This window comes from Oncorhynchus kisutch, linkage group LG19 (assembly GCF_002021735.2).
Source record: "Oncorhynchus kisutch isolate 150728-3 linkage group LG19, Okis_V2, whole genome shotgun sequence".
Lineage (NCBI taxonomy): Eukaryota > Metazoa > Chordata > Actinopteri > Salmoniformes > Salmonidae > Oncorhynchus > Oncorhynchus kisutch.
This window is the reverse complement of record NC_034192.2, coordinates 28,904,978-28,925,566: the sequence shown is the minus strand read 5'-3', so window position 1 is coordinate 28,925,566 and position 20,589 is coordinate 28,904,978. Positions and strand designations below refer to the sequence as shown.

The window sequence follows — 20,589 nt, the reverse complement described above, 5'->3', positions numbered from 1 at the left end:
AGCCTCCCGCCTGTCCGGCGCTGCTGCCGGAGCCTCCCGCCTGTCCGGCGCCGCTGCCGGAGCCTCCCGCCTGTCCGGAGCCTCCCGCCTGTCCGGCGCTGCTGCCGGAGTCTCCCGCCTGTCCGGCGCCGCTGCCGGAGTCTGAGGCGCCAGAGCCCCTCAGCCCAGAGGCGCCAGAGCTTCTGCCCCTCTGTCCAGAGCTTCCGCCCCTCTGTCCCGAGCTGCCCCTCTGTCCCGAGCTGCCCCTCTGTCCAGTGGGGTCATTGAGAGGGGTGGCCATGGTGAGAAAGCCACGGAGGCGGACAATAAGGCGGACTAAGACAATGATGAAGTGGGGTCCGCGTCCTGCGCCAGAGCCGCCACCGCGGACAGACGCCCACCCAGACCCTCCCCTATAGGTCAAGGTTTTGCGGCCGGAGTCCGCACCTTTGGGGGGGGGTACTGTCACGTTCTGACCTTTATTTCCTGTGTTTTGTATTTAGTTAGTATGGTCAGGGCGTGAGTTGGGTGGGCAGTCTATGTTTGATTTTCTATGATTTGGGGTTTTCTATGTTTTGGCCTAGTATGGTTCTCAATCAGAGGCAGGTGTCATTAGTTGTCTCTGATTGAGAATCATACTTGGGTAGCCTGGGTGTCACTGTGTGTTTGTGGGTGATTGTTCCTGTCTTTGTGTTTGCACCAGATGGGACTGTTTTAGGTTTTCTCACATTTGTTGTTTTTGTTAGTTATCTCATGTGTAGTTTCTTTATCAATTAAAGAATATGAATAACCACCACGCTGCGCTTTGGTCCGCCTCTCCTTCAGATGAAGAGAACCATTACATTGTGTGCCCCCACAACCCCTCTTTTTACGCTGCTGCTACTCTCTGTTTATCATATATGCATAGTCACTTTAACCATATCTACATTTACATACTACCTCAATCAGCCCGACTAACCGGTACCTGTATGTAGCCTCGCTACTGTTATCGCATCGCTACTGTATATAGCCTGTCTTTTTACTGTTTTATTTCTTTACTTACCTATTGTTCACCTAATACCTTTTTTGCACTATTGGTTAGAGCCTGTAAGTAAGCATTTCACTGTAAGGTCTACACCTGTTGTACTCAGCGCACGTGACAAATAAACTGCTCAAAATGGCAATTCATTTTTCTCTGTCTTCAAAGGACGTACATTCCCATTATTCCACACACAGGTTCTTAGGTCATATAGGCAGACTTTTACAGAGGCTTTTTTATATATCTTGTCTCATTTTGATTTTAAGTGTCATTTTATGTGTAAATATTTGCAAAATATTCATCCATCATACATGTGAAGTGTTTTTAAAATAATTCCATGAAATTACAATATTTTGATAAACTGATCTGTAAAAGTCTGACCATTGAGTGTCTGATCACAATAAAACAAAACAAAAAACTGTGCCTTGAAGCAATGTGTTGAAAAACAGATTATCATAATATGCAAATTGGCGCATATTTAAGGGCGGCTTGACTCATTTGCATATTTACATACAATAATATCTTGCATGTATGTATACTTTCAACAGATAAAGTTTCAGTCTGATGAGAGTAAAGAAAGAAAAGAATCCCTATTAGCCTGTGGAGCCTGGCCTTAAATCAGAGTTCATGCCTGAAAAGTATTATTAGTATGAGAGATACAGTGGCAAGAAATAGTTTGTGAACCCTTTGGAAATACATAGATTTCTGCATAATTTCGTCAGAAAATCGTATCTGATCTTCATCTAGGTCACAACAATAGACAAACACAGTTTGCTTAAACTGATAACACACAAACTTTTATACGTATATGTCTTTATAGAAGACACCGTGTAAACATTTACAGTGCAGGGGTGGGGAAGGTATGTGAACCCTTGCATTTAATAACTGGTTGACCCTCCTTTGGCAGCAATAACCTCAACCAAACATGTTCTGTAGTTGCAGATCAGACCTGCACGATGGTCAGGAGGAATTTTGGACCATTTCTCTTTATCAAACTGTTTCAGTTCAGCAATATCCCTGGGATGTCTGGTGTGAACTACTCTCTTGAGGTCATGCCACAGCATCTCAATCGGGTTGAGGTCAGGACTCTGACTGGGCCACTCCAGAAGGCATATTTTCTTCTGTTGAAGCCATACTGTTTTTGATTTACTTCTGTGTTTTGGGTCATTGTCCTGTTGCATCACCCAACTTCTGTTGAGCTTCAATTGGCGGACAGAAAGCCTAAATTCTCCTGCAAAATGATAGCAAGCCCTCCAGGTTCTGAGGCAGCAAAGCAGCCCCAAACCATGATGCTCCCTACACCATACTTTACAGTTGGGATGAGGTTTTGATGTTGGTGTGCTGTGTCTTTTTTTCTCCACACATAGTGTTGTGTGTTCCTTCCAAACAACTCAACTGTAGTTTCAGCTGTCCACAGAATATTTTGCCAGTATCGCTGTGGAACATCCAGGTGCACTTTTGCAAACTTTTTTGGGGCAACAGTGGCTTCTTCCGTGGTGTCCTCCCATGAACACCATTCTTGTTTAGTGTTTTACGTATCGTAGACTCGTCAGCATGAGATTTCTGTAAGTCTTTAGCTGATTCTAGGATTCTTCTTAACCTCCTTGAGCATTCTGCTCTGTGCTCTTGCAGTCATCTTTGCAGGACGGCCACTCCTAGGGAGAGTAGCAACAGTTCTGAACTTTCTCCATTTATAGACAATTGGTCTTTGGACTAATGAACATCAAGACATTTAGAGATAGTTTTGTAACCCTTTCCAGCTTTATGCAAGTCAACAATTCTTAATCTTAGGTCTTCTTCTGAGATCTCTTTTGTTCAGGGCATGGTTCACATCAGGCAATGCTTCTTGTGAAAAGCAATCTCAAATTTTGTGAGTGTTTTTTATAGGGCACGGCAGCTCTAACTAACATCTCCAATCTCATCTCATTGATTGGTCACCAGGTTAGCTGGCTCCTGACTCCAATTAGCTCTTGGAGAAGTCATTAGCCTAGGGGTTCACATAATTTTCCCAACCTACACTGTGAATGTTTAAATGATAATATTGATCTAAGTCTATTGTTGGGACTTAGATCAAGATCAGATCAAATTTGATGACCAATTTATGCAGAAATCCAGGTAATGCCAAAGGGTTTACATACTTCTTCTTGCCATTGTACATGTCCTCCGTTTAAACAAATCTAAAGTTCTTCCAGAGAAACATAAGCATAGTGCTCATGACTATTCATGACTGTAATAAGTTACCGACTCTCTACCCATTCTCTTCATTGCATCAGTCTTTCCCCCCGGTTCATTTGTTTTGGGTTGGTATATAGTAGAATTGGGTCTGACATTTCAATCCAGACTCCCTGCTGTTTCATTTTAGCATTACTATCACACAGTATCATTCAGCCGATGCCTTTCACTGAGCTTTCACTTACAGCCATCGTTTTATTATGAGCAGTAGCGGGAGATTGGACGAGATATGCATTCAGATTGGACGACATGCTTATTACATACTCAGTATCCTATCCTAGACACAGACTAAACCAAGTCTGAAAAGGTGATAGCCTAAAACAGCTTACACATAACCTAGATATACACTAAAACCCTTTTGGTTGTGTGGAAGTGTTTCTTTGTCTCATTGACATCCTATGGAATTAGTTACGATATACATGTAGGTAGCACATAATGTGGTTTCAGATAAAGTTCAATTTGATTGTGTTCCACTGAATGGTTTATCAAATATCTGCAGTGTATATGCACATTGACACAGACAAATTAGTTATTACTCACCAAATGGTCTATTCCGATACTGTTCCATCCTAGCATTATGGGTAGGAAGGATATAAAGGTGGGGATTACCCAGCATCCTCCTAACATAAGAGCCACTCTCAGTGGTGTCATCTTATTCCTGTAGACCAGTGGCTGGCAGCAGATGGCATAGTACCTAGAGAATGAGAGGGAACACTATTATAAGACATATGGGGTAGAGGGAACTACAGTGCATTCAGAAAGTATTCAGAACACTTGACTTTTTCCACTTTTTGTTACGTTACAGCCTTATTCTACAATTTATTCAATTGTTTGGTTTTTCTCAGTCTACACACAATACCCCATAATGACAAAGCAATTTTAGCAAATGTATTAAAAAAAACTGAAATATCACATTTACATAAGTATTCGGATCCCTTTATTTTCAGGTCTCTCCAGAGATGTTAGATTGGTTTCAAGTCCAGGCTCTGACTGGGACAATCAAGGACAATCAGAGAATTGTCTGGAAGCCACTCCTGCGTTGTCTTGGCTGTGTGCTTAGAGTCGTTGTACTGTTGAAAGGTGAATCTTCGCCCCAGTCTGAGGTCCTGAGTGCTCTGGAGCAGGTTTTCGTCAAGGATGTCTCTGTATTTTAAACCGTTCATCTTTCCCTCAATCCTGACTAGTCTCTTAGTCCTTGCCACTGAAAAACATCCCCGGGTTTCCACTGAAAAACATTGGGTTTTCTCCAGACGTGACGCTTGGCATTCAGGCCAGAGTTCAATCTTGGTTCCATCAGACCAGAGAATCTTGTTTCTCATGGTCTGAGAGTCTTTACGCGCCCTTTGGCAAACTGCAAGCGGGCTGTTGTGCCTTTTACTGAGTAGTGGCTTCTGTCTGGCCACTCTACCATAAAGGCCTGATTGGTGGAGTGCTGCAGAGATGGTTGTCCTTCTAGTAGGTTCTCCCATCTTCACAGAGGAACTCTGGAGCTCTGTCAGAGTGACCATCGGGTTCTTGATCACCTCCCTGACCAAGGCCATTCTCCTCTGATTGCTCAGTTTGGCTAGGTGGACAGCTCTAGAAAGAGTCACGGTGGTTCCAAACTTTTTCCATTTAAGAATGATGGAGGCCACTGTGTTCTTGGGGACCTTCAATGCTACAGAAATGTTTTGGTACCCTTCCCCAGATCTGTGCCTCGACACAATCCTGTCTTGGAGTTCTACAGACAATTCCTTCGACCTTGTGGCAATCAATTGCATTTACCACAGGTGAACTCCAATCAAGTTGTAGAAACATCTCAAGGATGCTGTTAGAAAAGGGAAGGGGTCTGAATACTTTCCGAATGCACTTTATATACTGTATGATTTACATTCAGCTCAAGCTTTTCTTTCATTGGACGAAATGCTGTTCAACAAGTGTATCTTTCATGTAAAATTATACTTTGTGGAAAAATACATTATCCTTGTGATAAAGACAGATAAAAGGTATATTTGTGATCTCAAAAGGTTTGATGATGCTATCTAAAGTCTTTTTATCATGTTAACAGCATACAGTACCTGAGAGTTTTGCTTTATCTCTGACATTTTAGACATCAAAGCTCTCTACCTCTCTGCTGGGAATGTGCTATTAGAGGGAAAGTGCTATGATCATTAAATTATTTGCAACAAGAAATTGGTTTCTAAAATCCCTGAAATGTCTTCAGCCACAAATTGCTACTTGGCCTGGCTGAACCCTCTGTCTGTAGAGATTGAGAAGGTAACCCTACCTGATGTCTCAGAGACCTCAAATTTGGACTTCCTTTAGCTCTTTAATGGACTTCGGGTTACAACATGACCACATGTCAAAGCTCTCAGATGTGACTGCTTTATGATTGATTTTGAACTGATCGTTGACATATGACAGTTTAATTCATTCCTATTCCACTAAATAAAAAGCACAGAGATTGATCATTCCTTGCATATGTTGGCACAATTTCACCGTGTAATATTTTCCCCGCTGGATGGGGATTAGCTCAAACATCACATGAATCCCCAACCGGGTCACGTGGATGGCCGCCCAGTTGGTAGGCCTATGGATGAGCTGCTTGTCCCGTAGACTTTGATGTAGGCTCTAGAGTGGTACACCTCTCCCTCTCTGACTAGCTCGTCTGGGTACCAGTCTCTTTAGCTAACGTTCCACTCCTTGCCACTCATGTCATTTGCCAAACAGATGGATTTAAGGCATAGTTGCTGATTGGTAGTTGGAAACATGACAACGTAATGGAACATAGGCTGCACACAAGATTAGAATTGTAAGAATAACAACAAACAATACCGTTACGACCTGGTGCGGTCATTCCCTTGAGAGGAGGCAGTGTCTGACCTAAGACAGGGAATTTTTACGAGGATTAAATGTCAGGAATTGTGAAAAACGGAGTTTAAATGTATTTGGCTAAGGTGTATGAAAACTTCCGACTTCAACTGTGTGTGTGTGTGTATATATATATATATATATATATATGTATATATATATGTATATATTTGAGGAAATAAGCCATTTGCTCTTGTGTGCTGGATATAAAATAGGATACAGCATTCACAACGAATTGGAGGGAAAGTTTGAATGGCAGACCGCTCCTATGTCTAGGAACAACCTGCCAGGTAGGATGCAATCCAAGAGTGTGGAGAGTCTGAGACACCCAGCGCTGAGAGGGTGGAGAGGAGGATCTGATGGTTCACAGTGTCGAAGGCAGCACATTTTTATTTTTGTTTAACCTTTATTTAACTAGACAAGTCACTTAAGAACAAATTACTTTTTTTAAATGACGGCCAACCTCAGCCAAACCCTCCCCTCACCCCGGGCGACGCTGGGCCAATTGTGCGTCGTCCTATGGGACTCCCAATCACGGCCGGGTTGTGATACAGCCCAGGTTTGAACCAGGGTCTGTAGTGAGGCCTCTAGCACTGAGATGCAATGCCTTAGACCGTGGTGCCACTCGGGAGCCCGGTTAGATCTAGGGAGGATGAGAACAGAGGACAGAAAGTCAGCTTTGGCAGTGCGGAGAGCATCCGTGATACAGAGAAGAGCTGTCTCGGTTGAGTGACCTGTCTTTAAGCCTGAATGGTTAGGGTCAAGAAGATTGTTCTGAGAGACATAGCAAGAGAGTTGGTCAGAGACAGCACACTCAAGTGTTTTGGAAAGAATATTCCCGAGGCCACAGGCTCCCCACAGTCAATCAGTTCTTCCATCCCTGGGCAGTATTCAGTCTCTCTCTCTCTCATCTCATCGTGCTCTGGCCAAACACCATTGCTGTAGTCGCTCACCCCTCGGGTTAGTGAGATATTCCTGGCATGTGTTCACAACACCCTGATTTTGTCCTGGCAAAACTGGGGCCTACTGTAAGGGATCACAATACACAGGTCTCTCTGTCTCACTGTACCACAGCATTGCCCACTGCAGCCCATCTTCAAGGCAGCACTATATTTACTCTCACTCTCATTTTTGATTTGACTCTGTCACCCTGAGGTTGTTTTCATGACTCAGAGTGGTGTTAGTGAGGTCATTTCATATTTCATTGCAGGTGAACTGAACTGGAGCCAACTGTTCACAACATAAATACATGAGCAGACCACCTGATTGGTCGGTCCGATGCACAAATCTGAGACATCTGAAAGAATGTTTACCCAGAGTTCTATGCAGCATCTTACCTCAGTGTTGTACTAGGATGTTTTTTATGTGCCTGCCTGTGTCTCTTGAGTAATGAGTACAATATGGCTCTGAAACAGCATGACTGTATTAATAAAATGTTTGTGAGTCTAGGCTAGATGGAGCATGGCTGTATGTGTGCACTGTGCTGCTTTTCGTCTCACCTAGCCAAAACCCGGCCTGTGTGTCAGAGGGCCAGAGGCACAGCAGCAGTGTGGACTGTTGACAGCAGGCCAGCCTTCTACATCTGTTCACCTGGCTCCTTGAGCTCACTTTGGCAACCAATAGCTACTTATAGGACATATAACAGAGCCTCAATGGAAAACAGATGGGACCAACAAAACAGGCACTTAAACTTGAATTACATGTGATCCATGTGATCAAGTTTGCTGCAGTAAGTAGTCAAGGTTGGAGTTTAATTTGAGAGACAGGAATGAACAGTAAAAAATGAAATAAAAAATCCTCACTCTTCGGATGGCTGCTTTTAATGACGGAGAAATGAAAAGTGTAACCAATCTGCATGTGAAATTAGGGAGCAAAACATGCTTCACTTCTCCCCTTCATCCTAAATGCCTGTTGTCAATGTTTGAATGATCCATCATTCATTTCAAATGCTCCTTCATGTCTTAAGCTTGGATGGAAAAGGGCATTATAGGAAGATGTGTAAAACTAAGTTCCAAGATCTGCTGGCACCACACAAATGTATACTGAACAAAAATATAAATATAAACACAACACTTCAAAGAGTTTACTGAGTTACAGTTCATATGAGGAAATCTGTCAATTTAAATACATTCATTAGGCCCCAATCTATGGATTTCACATGACTGGGAATACAGATACAGACACCTTTAAAAAAAAATGGGTCTCACAATGGGCCTCAGGATCTCGTCACTATGTTTTTGTGCATTCAAATTGCCATTGATAAAATTAAATTGTGTTCGTTGTCCGTAGCTTATGCCTGGTCATACCATAACCCCACCGCCACCTTGTTCACAAGGTTGACATCAGCAAACCGCTCGCCCACATGATACCATACACATGGTCTGTGGTTGTGAGGCCGGTTGGAAGTACTGGCAAATTCTCTAAAATGACGTTCGAGGAGGCTTATGGTAGAGAAATCAACATTAAATTATCTGTCAACAGCTTTGGTGGACATTCCTGCAGTCAGCATGCCAATTTCACGCTCCCTCAAAACTTGAGACATCTGTGGCATTGTGTTGTGTGACATAACTGCACATTTAGAATGGCCTTTTATTGTTCCCAGCACAAGGTGCACATGTGTAATGATGTTGTTTAATCAGCTTCTTGATATGTCACACCTGTCAGGTAGATAGATTATCTTGGCAAAGGTTAAATGCTCACTAACAGAGGTGTAAACGTATGGAACATTTCTGGGATCTTTTATTTCAGCTCATGAAACATGGGACCAACACTTTACATGTTGCCTTTATATTCATGTTTAGTAAATGTTGTGGGGAAGGCAAATGAAAAGCAAACATCTGTGCTGTACGAGCAGAGACCAAAGCGCTAGCTATGAACATTTTATTTCAACTCTCTTCTATGAACGAGAAACAGATTGTTCGTTCAGGGTCACTGCGCTCTCGTACCACTCTTAGTAAAACATAATTGCTCATGTGGCCTTTCTATTGTGTTGATCTGATATATACAGTTGAAGTCGGAAGTTTACATACACATTAGCCAAATACATTTAAACTCCGTTTTTCACAATTCCTGACATTTAATCCAAGTAAAAAGTCCCTGTTTTAGGTCAGTTAGGATCACTAGGCCAATTTGAGAACAACAAAATTACTCTCGGCTACAGCGCATGTAAACACACTATGCTTTATAAATCAGTTTAATTGAAGAATAGAATTTGAACATTTGAGGCTTGACGGGCAGATTGGAAATATGAGAGGAGAGAGAGAGAGACGCGTTTTGAACCCTTCGAAAGGAAAAGACATAGCTAATATTGTTTTATGCGATAACTAAGTGACGCCCAAAGAACTGCCATTTCTGTTGCATTTTTCTTACTCATGAAGATTTGTGAAATGGCCGAAATGAGTCTGTTTCTCTGTTCTGGCAAGACTCGTGATTGTCTAAACTGGCTGGTAGCAGTCCTGGCTTACTGGAACTTCCCCTGGTGCTTGCAGCTTGACGCACGCAAGAAATAATCCACACACTAGAGTGTTTCTCTTGATGAGAAACGGGTATGGAAACTGGACAGAACAACAGGAGAGCTTACTTCACTTCACTGAGGGATGAAATGATGAATAAATGGAATCGTCCCACGTCACAACATTCATTCTCAAATGATGAATTCCACCATTCACCTTAAACACGTTTCCTTTTATACACTCGTCTCTATGGAATGGTGTGTGCTCTCAATAAAACATCTCTAGAATATGGCCAGCAAAATTCCATCTGCCTTTAACATTAATTGAAGAGCTCTCAGTGGGTTAAACTTAAAAGCCATCTCTTCTCTGGGGAGAAGTGGAGAGCGAGAGAGAGAGAAATAGAAAGAGAAAGACACACTCAGAAGAAAAGGCCCTTTTCATGCAAAATACTCTCTCTCTCTCTCTTCTCCTCTGTCCTATTGTCTGACCTTTTGACCCCAGTAAGAACCATTCCAGAAACCGGAAACATTACCAGAACATTACCTAAGATGTCCATTAAGTTAGTTAGGCTTTATATAACATTACGATTAACCATCCCAAAAACAAATGTTTTTGATAACAAAATACCTTTTTTTTTTTACATTTTATTTTATTAAATATCCTTGGAATATTCTCCTAATGTTCACCGAAATGTTGTGCACAGCATCTGTAATAACCACCACAGAACTGTTCTCATTAGGTTTCCAGGTAATGTAATAACACAATATACCAGTAATGTTCGTAGAACATATTGCCGCAACAAAATTAGGGAGCAATAGAAGTGGTTCTGAGGGAAATATTACATCAACGTTCTGCTAATGTTGATGGATATGTTATTCAAAGCACCCATAACAACAAGCAGGAAATATTTCTACCATGGTCTCATAAATTTATAGTGTGACATATTCAGCTAATGTTGATGGAGATAGTACTGCTAACACCAACAACAACAAACTACGACTAAACAGTGGTAGGCCTGATCACCGACAACGATGAGACAGCCTATAGGGAGGAGGTCAGAGACCTGGCAGTGTGGTGCCAGGACAACAACCTCTCCCTCGATGTGAGCAAGACAAAGGAGCTGATTGTGGACTACAGGACTACATTGTGGACTACATTAACATCGACATGGCTGTAGTGGAGCAGGTTGTGAGTTTCAAGTTCCTTGGTGTCCACATCACAAACGAACTATCATGGTCCAAACACACCAATACAGTCGTGAGCAGGGTACGACAACACATTTTCCCCTTCGGGAGACTGAATAGATTTGGCATGGGTTCCCCAGAACCTCCAGAAGTTCTACAGCTGCACCATTGAGAGCATCACTGATTGCATCACTGCCTGGTGTGGCCACTGCTCGGCATCTGACCGTAAGGCGCTACAGAGGGCAGTGTGTTGTCCAGTATATCACTTGGCGCTCCAGTACATCACTGGGGCCAAGTTTCCTGCCATCCAGGAGCTATGTACCAGGCGGTGTCAGAGGAAAGCCAATAAAATTGTCAAAGTCTCCAGTCACCCAAGTCATAGACTGTTCTCTCTGCCACCACACGGCAAGCGGTACTGGAGCGCCAAGTCTAGGACCAAAAGGCTCCTTAACAGCTTCTACCCCCACCCATAAGACTGCTGAACAATTAATCAAATGGCCACTGGACTATTACATTGACCCCCCATTTGTTTTTACACTGCTGCTACCCGCTATTTATTATCTATGCATCATCAATTTACCCCTACCTACATGTTCAAATAACCTCAACTAACTTGTACATTGACTCGGTACCGGTACCTGCTGTATATAGCCTCATTAGTGTTATTTTATTGTGTTACTTTTTATTATTTTTTACTATTCGTTTATTTGGTTAAAACTCTTTCTCGAACTGGATTGTTGGTTAAGGGCTTGTAAGTAAGCATTTCACGGTTAGGTCTACACCTGTCGTATTTGCCGCATGTGACAAATAAAGTTTGATTTGATTTTTAAAAAGCTGCATTAGACAGGATTACTAACACAAACTGTCCGGCTCAACTAAACAGATTGGCAGATCAATCCTCATCTCTCAGCATGTCCAGCTTACTCATTATCTCAGCCAATCATGGCTAGCGGGAAGGTTGCTGTTTTTTTCTGTGGCTAAACCAACTAGGCTCGTAATTTAACAATTTTATTTGTATTTACAGATGGCATACACGTTTATTATTCAGGCACATGAAATTTCACATGTTCAAGAAGGCATTTCTGGGAGAAAAAAAAACGCATTTTGATAAAAAAAAAAAAAGTTTAAATGGCTCTCCTGTGAAGTAGAGACCAGCGACATACGCCTAGTTTCCAGAAACGGGTCACATATGTGTGGGCATAGGCAGACGTTGCAATTGGAGGATGCATTTTAAGGATATTCTGTAATGATATTTAATAGGCTACATCTGTCGATACAAACTGTCATGACTGTCCTGTGAGGATCACAATGGGTGAGATCAGCTTGACAATGATTGACAATAACCAGACCTTCTCTCACCCACTGAAAGGGGAAGGAGGGGACTGGGCCGTGTTGTAAATTACAGGAGAAGGGTGGGCTCTTTCTCACCCTTTAGTGTCAACAAAGGAATGCCTTTGTTTCACAGATAGTTTTCCATTTGAAACTCTAACACGGTTAAAAGTGGATACTGGAACAATATTTCTAACATAAACAATGTGGGGAATGGTCAGTGAGGAACTATAGAAAAAAATGTATGTCATATGGGTTTTCGTTTTGTGATGTCATTAAAAATACATGGACGAAATACTGTAACTTGGAAATTATATCCCCTTTATCTCTCAAGTTTCCATCCAACACGTTGTGCATATAATATGACAAATTATGAAAGTAGATTTGTTAAGATATGAATGTGATTTTAGGAGGGATAAAATAATCTATCTCCTATTAACTGTTCATAGTAAGTAGCCACGCCCCGAATGTGGTCAGAGAGGGTGTCAGACTGACGTAATGATCCCCTTTTGACGAGAGTGCATAAAAAGCATTTCCAACGAAGTTAACATCCGACCAGGAAACATGAGGTGTTAGCTACATGTTTTAAATGGTTGGAACTTTGAACCTTAACACGAGGTAAAGAGAGAGAGATGGTGAGAGACGGTGAGCTGCAGCTCATGTCCATATTGGTCTGAATCCTGAACCCTGCATAATGTGTGGGCTAGAAGCTCACTTCCCAGACAATCACTCGTATGGCTGATTAGCTGTCCTAAGTCAGATATCGAGGGAAGCGAATCTAAGATGGACCATCCTACTACGAGTCTCAAATCACCCTATTCTCCGACAATCATCACCAATGGGAATCGTCGATACGGCTGGCTGTCTTCCAGAGTGAACAACAGTAGAAGAGACGGGTCCGGACCCTTACAAGTGTGCCGCTGAAAGGCCAAACCACCTCCTTCCTAAACGGTCGGCGGTTCATGTGCAAAGTATATGATTAATGGGAGAATAGTTATAGAATGTACCTTATGTACCTAGTGTCCCTTTTTCTCTGACTCTCTTTTTCCCACTCTTCATCGCTGTGTATTAAGCCGTCATATTGCCAGTCTGCTAGGGACTTTCCTCTCATGTATTAAGTGTGTATGTTATCCTGTTTTGTCATTTTAGTTAGCTAGTAAATAAATAATTAAACCAATTGGTGTAGTGCTGAATCATGAGCAAGGCTGGGTTTTTTGCAGATGCATGAGTTTACGAGTGTTCAGAATGATGATGATAAGAGGTCATTATTAATTAGATGACTGTTTATTGCTTAAATAGATATATACCTTATAGAGTTTAATTCGGGAGATGGCAACTCTTTAAACAACCTCTTCCATGGTGCCCCAAATCCGAATGAGTTAATTGTTACATGATTAATTTAATTGGGTAATAATTAAACATAAAGCTAGTTGATTAAATAAATAACAGTCATCAGATGAATGAAAGTAAAGGCACAACAAAACGTTCAGAAATTAGGACGTCATTAAATAATGTATGGGGGGGGGGTGGTACTCTGTAGGCTATACAGCCCCGTGATTGTCCCGCAAAATCATCCTGTTTTCCCGCATTTGGGTACTTTAAATGTGGTCACCCTACCCACAATGTTCCCACCAGACTGTTTCCGCAACCTAATGAAACATTCTGGGAACCTTTAAAGAACAGACAAAATGTGGGAACGTTCTTGAAACGTCAGGTGAATTTTTTATACAAACATTGTATAATCATCTGCACAACTGGACAGTTTTTGTGTTATCAGAACATTTCCTGAATGTTCTTTGGAACTTTCACAGAACCAATGTTTGTTTCCTGGGATTAATATTGTAACGTTGCTTCCAAAATAATAACTGCAGATGGTGTGACGCAAGCCTATCTATCTCTGCACCCAGACCTCAGCTGTCCTAAATGAATTAATATGCTTATGCTGGGCTTGAACATAGAAAGCATTTTGAATGAACTAGCTACTATGCAATACTGTAGAAATGCGGATCTTATTGTTGTGTATGGTAAGTCTTTTGAGTAGCTGTGTCTATATGTCTTTCCTTGTCACTTAATGCAAGAGCCCATCCTGCAACCACACTGACATTTTATCCGCCATATAATGTAAACCCTTGATTTCCCCAGCAGCTTTTTAGAACTCATGTTAATGCATATTTTTCCTGTAATTCTTTAAAAGCATGTTCCCTTCATTTCCCATTTGCTTTCATCCTCAGACTCGTGAATCGTTTTAATGTGGTAAATTAGGATGATAAATAAAGTGGGTCGTAACTTTAGAGGAAATTAAATGCAAATAATTTATGGCCGGCACATTGTGTCTCTCAACACCGCAAGCCAGCCAGTTACTATGAATGGCTAATAGTGCTGTTTACACACTCTGCACAAGCTTTGCTCTCTATCCATATAATTGAATGAAACAACAATTTCCTCCTCTGCAGTGAGACAAGGTCGGTGGGAGAGCTGAAGAATAGGGAAACTGGAGCATATAGGGGGGTGTACATACACTATATATACAAAAGCATGTGGACACCCCTTCAAATTAGCGGATCCGGCTATTTCAGCCACACCAGTTGCTGACAGATGTATAAAATTGTCCACACAGCCGTGCAATCTGCATAGACAAAAATGTACAGTAAAATGGCCCTACTGAAGAGCTCAGTGACTTTCAAAGTGGCACCGTCATAGAATGCCACCTTTCCAACAAGTCAGTTTGTCAAATTTGTGCCCTGCTAGAGCTGCCCCGGTCAACTGTAAGTGCTGTTATTGTGAAGTGGAAATGTCTAGGAGCAACAATGGCTCAGCCGCAAAGTGGTTTGCCACACAAGCTCACAGAACGGGACCATCGAGTGCTGAAGCGTGTAGCGCATACAAATCATCTGTCCTCGGTTGCAACACTCATTGCTGAGTTCTAAACTGCCTCTGGAAGCAACATCAGCACACAAACTTTTCATCGGGAACTTCATGAAATGGGCTTCCATGGCCGAGCAGCCGCACACAAGTCTATGATCACCATGCACAATGCCAAGCATCGGCTGGAGTGGTGTAAAACTCGCCGCCATTGGACTCCGGAACAGTGGAAATGCTTCACCATCTGGCAGTCCGACGGACTAATCTGGGTTTGGCGGATACCAGGAGAACGCTACCTGCCCGAATGCAGAGTGTCAACTGTAAAGTTCGGTGGAGAAGGAATAAAGATCTGGGGCTGTTTTTCATGGTTCGGGTTAGGCCCCTTAGTTCCAGTGAAGGGAAATCTTCACACTACAGCATACAATGACAGTCTAGACAATTCTGTGCTTCCAACTTTGTGGGAACAGTTTGGGAAAGACTCTTCTCCTGTTTCAGCATGACAATGCCACCGTGCACAAAGCAAGGTCCATTCAGAAATGGTTTGTTGAGACGGTGTGGAAGAACTGGCCTGCACAGAGCCCTGACCTCAACCCCTTTGGGATGAATTGGAACACTGACTGCGAGCCATGCCTTATCGCCCAACATCAGTGCCCGACCTCAGTAATGCTCTTGTGGCTGAATGGTAGCAAGTCCCTGCAGCAATATCTAGTGGAATGTATTCCCAGAAGAGTTGAGGCTATTAAAGCAGCAAAGGGGGGACCAACTCCATATTCATGCCCATGATTTTGGATTGAGATTTTCAATGAGCAGGTGTCCACATATCTTTGATCATAGAGTGTATGTAAGCCCAGCATATCACACAACTGTTTCAAAGTCTCATACAGTAGTCCTCAGAATTGTTTTGTTTTTATATTTAACCTTCATTTAACTAGGAAAGTTAGTTAAGAACAAATTATTATTTACAATGACAGCCTAGGAACAGTGGGTCAACGGTCTTGTTCAGTAATAGAACAACATATTTGTACCTTGTCAGCTTGGAGATTCGATCTGGCAACTTTTTGGTTACTGGCCCAACACTCTAACCAATAGGCTACCTGCTGCAGCTTGATAAAGTCAATTACAGGAAGTGCCATCCTACTGTAAGTCAGTTAATACAATAGGATGGTAAAATGTGTTGATGGTTTGATACTGTTAGTACGATACTAAATACTATGTCTACTGACTTCATGTTGACTGGAAGCATCGTTCCAAGCTAGTTGCTGAGCAGTGGTGCTTACCTGTCCAAAGCTATGCAACATAGGTGTAATATGGAGGCCGTTGTCAACAGTACATCTAGAGATGTCCGGACCAGGCAGAAGGTTTCTCCATAAATCCAGTTCTGGTGAATCAGTTCTATGGCACCAAACGGCATCACCAGCACCGACACCATCAGGTCTGCAAAGGCGAGCGATACTATGAAGTAGTTGGTCTTGATTTTCCTGGGAGAGAATTGAGTGAGAGGTATCTTATTGGCGATATGTTTAAAGATGATTTCCATTGTTAACTTGAAACAGCATAGGTGTATCATATGGTAGAGTGTATGATAAAGGAATGTTGTGGAAAAATAATAAATAATGCAGAACACATTGAAAAGAACAGAAGAGACTGCCCACTAGAGGTAAATGCATGTAAACATACAATATTATAGGCTTTTGTTATGTGAGAGTTTGTACAGAGGTATGCACTAAACTATTAAATTGTTTGAATTGTCTGTTACACATGACAGCAGATTTGCCATATAAATATGCTTTCACTATACATCTTGTAAATCTCCACCTTGCAGTAAATATTGGTAATACTGAATGAGAGAGAGAGAGAGAGAGAGAGAGAGAGAGAGAGAGAGAGAGAGAGAGAGAGAGAGAGAGAGAGAGAGAGAGAGAGAGAGAGAGAGAGAGAGAGAGAGAGAACCCCTTACACAAAAAACATGAACAAAATGAATTGTGAAAAATGTGATTTTCACATGAATGTTTTCTTACATGAGAAACTGCAAATTAGATGTTCCTTTTCCCATGAGGAATTGTAAGTACACATGTGAAAAACAATCACAAATAAGAATCTAATTTGCAGTTTTATATGTGAATAACTTTCACATGTGAAAATCTCACTTCACTTGTGGAATTTCAAGTTGAAATGTGAAAAACAATCACATGGAAGTTTTTCACTTATGAAACTGCAAATGTTATTTTTACACGTGAATGTTTTTCACGTGTGAAAATACATTTCCACTTTTGGAAGTGAGATTATCACATGTGGAGTTTTCTTCAATGTGAACCTGAACATTTTGTTTTCACGTAATTTTCACGTGAACTTGCAATTCCACAGAAACTGCAAGTCCAATTTTCACATGAAAACTCACCTGAAACTCACCTAACATGTGAACTCTAAATGTAATACATGTGAAAATATGTTTTTAAAGCTCAACATATAAACAGCTGTTTCACATGTGAAAATGCTCATTTGTCATGTATGTTTATGTTAAGGAAACATATGGTGAGGGAGACTTAGGGAGAGATTGAAAGAGATTACATTAGAGGAGAAAAAGAGAGCGGTAGCTTGTGTGAGACAGAGAGGAAGGAGAGAGAGAGGGGGGGGTAGAGAGAGAGAGAGAGAGAGAGGGAGAGAGAGAGAGAGAGAGGGAGAGAGAGAGAGAGAGGGAGGGAGAGAGAGAGAGATGGAGAGAGAATCAGTGATGTAGAGCCACTGGTGTGGCGGCGTCCCTTCTTTCAGTCTGTTTGAGGAAGACCAGAGCCCTGGGCACTCCATTAATGACAAATAAAATTCTCGGTGAGGCAACCGCTCAGAGCCCGCTCGGCTAAAAATAGCTGCCTGAGAACGGCTAACGGCTGTCAAATCACGTTGTCATTTAACCAGAACATGCCATAAATGCTGTTTACCAGCAATCTGTTAGCAACATGCTTTCATGCTGTGCAGAAATACTGTCTTTCATTCAAAACTGAATGTAGTATCTAAAGAATGTAAGATCATATTTGCAGCGATGCAAATTAATTGAATAAATAAAATACAGATTTTTTTTTTTTTTTTTACATAAAAAGCTAAATCATCTTGTCGCCACTGGGTTCGCCACTGAACTGAAGCCTAATTAAATGTCTAAAATATGCAAATCAGCTAAATTGGTGCAGGGGACATAAAAAGACCCCGAGAGAGAGAGAGAGAGAGAGAGAGAGAGAGAGAGAGAGAGAGAGAGAGAGAGAGAGAGAGAGAGAGAGAGAGAGAGAGAGAGAGAGAGAGAGAGAGACAGAGAGAGAGAGAGAGACAGAGAGACAGAGAGAGAGACAGAGAGAGAGAGAGAGAGAGAGAGACAGAGAGAGAGAGAGAGAGAGAGAGAGAGACAGAGAGAGAGAGAGAGAGAGAGAGAGAGAGAGAGAGAGACAGAGAGAGAGAGAGAGAGAGAGATAGAGCGAGAGAGAGAGAGAGAGAGAGAGACAGAGAGAGAGAGAGAGAGATAGAGCGAGAGAGAGAGAGAGAGAGACAGAGAGAGAGAGAGAGAGAGAGAGACAGAGAGAGAGAGACAGAGACAGAGAGAGAGAGATAGAGAGAGAGAGATAGAGCGAGAGAGAGAGAGCAAGAGAGCAAGAGAGATAGAGAGAGTGGCATGATGATGATTTGAATTAGTGCAATGTGTCAATGTCAGTAAAGCCATATCCAGTTTTCCATTTTTGTAATCAACTTGCAGAAGTTGAGGTTGGCTCTGTGGCTCTGATGCTCTGCCTCCAGCTGCACAATGTCTCCCATTATGGCTAAGCCATCTTACGACAGCTCTCATTTTATGGATGGCTGGAACAGGTGTGCTATTACAGGGTAAATTGGTGATTGTGGATGAATTCTCCAGAGTGTGGGGAATGGGCTATGGTAGAAGTACTGCTTCATGTCCCTATTAATCTGAGCTGCAGGGAAGTCATGGTGGAAAGAAAGGAGCAGTGTAATTGGCATAGTGGGTTTCATAAACATCCTTTCTGAATATAAAAGTAATCATCTAGTTTTTCAAAGTATCTGTCATCGGATTACAATATTTTGTTTACACTTTTTCTCCCCGATTGGTAGTTATAGTTTTGTCCCATCGCTGCAACTCCCATAAGGAGGTCAAGAGCCATGCATCCTCTGAAACACAACCCTGCAAAGACGCACTGCTTCTTGACACGCTGCTCACTTAACCCGGAAGCCAGCCGCACCAATGTGTCGGAGGAAACACCGTACAGCTGGCAACCGAAGTCAGCGTGCATGCGCTCGGCTGCCACAAGGAGTCGCTAGAGCGCGATGGGACAAGGACATCCCAGTCGGCCAAACCCCCTCCTAACCCGGGCGACGCTGGGTCAATTGTGTGCCACCTCATGGGTCTCCCGGTCGTGGCCGGCTGCGACACAGCCCGGGATCATTTTTAGGGCTGAACATTTGGAAAAATAGGGATTTGAAGTTAACACTACCAAGAATCCCTCCTGGTGCTGTCATTTCCTGAGTGTGTGTGTGTGTGTGTGTGTGTGTGTGTGTGTGTGTGTGTGTGTGTGTGTGTGTGTGTGCGTGCGTACATGCATGTGTAAACAATGAAAAGTACTACTGTCTCTTCCATCAGGGGTGCTGAGAGATGATACTATCCCCGGGTTATCAGACAGCCTTTCCCTTCCGGCATCTGATTGTTGGCATGCTAGAGTCACTGCATGCCAAGCTAGTAACTCAACCCCCAAGGGACTGGGGTCACAATAGACCACTCAGTAGGAAATGCTCTTTTAATGAGAAAACAATTACTGCATAATTCTGTCAGCGCAGGATCATTCAAATCTGGGCTGATTCAGGCTGTGTGTGGTGCAACAAGGTGATAAGATGCTAAACAGAAGAAAGAGTAAATTTGCTTCGGCCAGAGCAGGATGAGTGAGAGAGTGAGAGATAGAAACAGAGACAGACAGACAGACAGACAGACCATAGGGAGGGACTAACCTGAGCTGGCGGTCCTTGCAGACAGCTGTCATGACCAGGAGGTTCCCCAGGACACTCATGAGCATCACAAGAGAAAGGAAGCAGATGAGAGCAATCCTCTTCGGCATGCTGTTGCTGTGGTTACGACAGGAGAGAGGACAACCACTCAGTGAATATATCAATAACAAGCCATGAAGTAATAACTGATTGGTAAGTTATTTCCATGTCATAACCTTTCCCATCCAAGTATGCCTACATTTTAACTGGACAATTGAGAACACATTCCCGAATTAGTAAAACATCACTGACAATATAGTCACCTGTTACAAGAAAAAGTTTGTTTTGACACTTATACAATGAGTTAAAGGAACATATTTCTTCAGATTTGCAGTCGACTGTTAATGATCCAACTAAATGTTACATGATGACTGGGAAACTACAACTGGTTCTGTCACCTTGGTAACATGAATTTGTAGGCAGGCAATGTCCAGACAACACTGCCAAAATCCCGGCTAATGTGTCATGTTTGTGATATTTAAAGGTAATTATCTGTCACGGCAATGATCTAAAGTCCTTATAAGGCATAGTTGTGAATGTTTGATATATTCAATACATTACTGTAATCCCCTGATGTTTGTAGTTTTCACACTCCAGGTTTTACAGTCAGTCTAAGTATCCACACTAACTCACTACTACATTTGTTGCCCCTGGGAGT

At 42.3% G+C, this 20,589-nt stretch overlaps 1 protein-coding gene across 1 annotated transcript in view; it reads right to left on the bottom strand.

The window, feature by feature from the left end:
- Positions 1 to 20,589, bottom strand: part of LOC109910101 (5-hydroxytryptamine receptor 4-like) — a 106,120-nt gene that overhangs the window by 62,691 nt on the left and 22,840 nt on the right. Inside the window, exons 2-4 of the mRNA XM_031798285.1 lie at positions 19,896 to 20,009; positions 16,184 to 16,384; positions 3,770 to 3,923 (exon numbers count right to left, since the gene is read on the bottom strand). Coding sequence (XP_031654145.1) covers positions 3,770 to 3,923; positions 16,184 to 16,384; positions 19,896 to 20,009 — 469 coding nt within the window. The remainder of the gene's footprint in view (positions 1 to 3,769; positions 3,924 to 16,183; positions 16,385 to 19,895; positions 20,010 to 20,589) is intronic.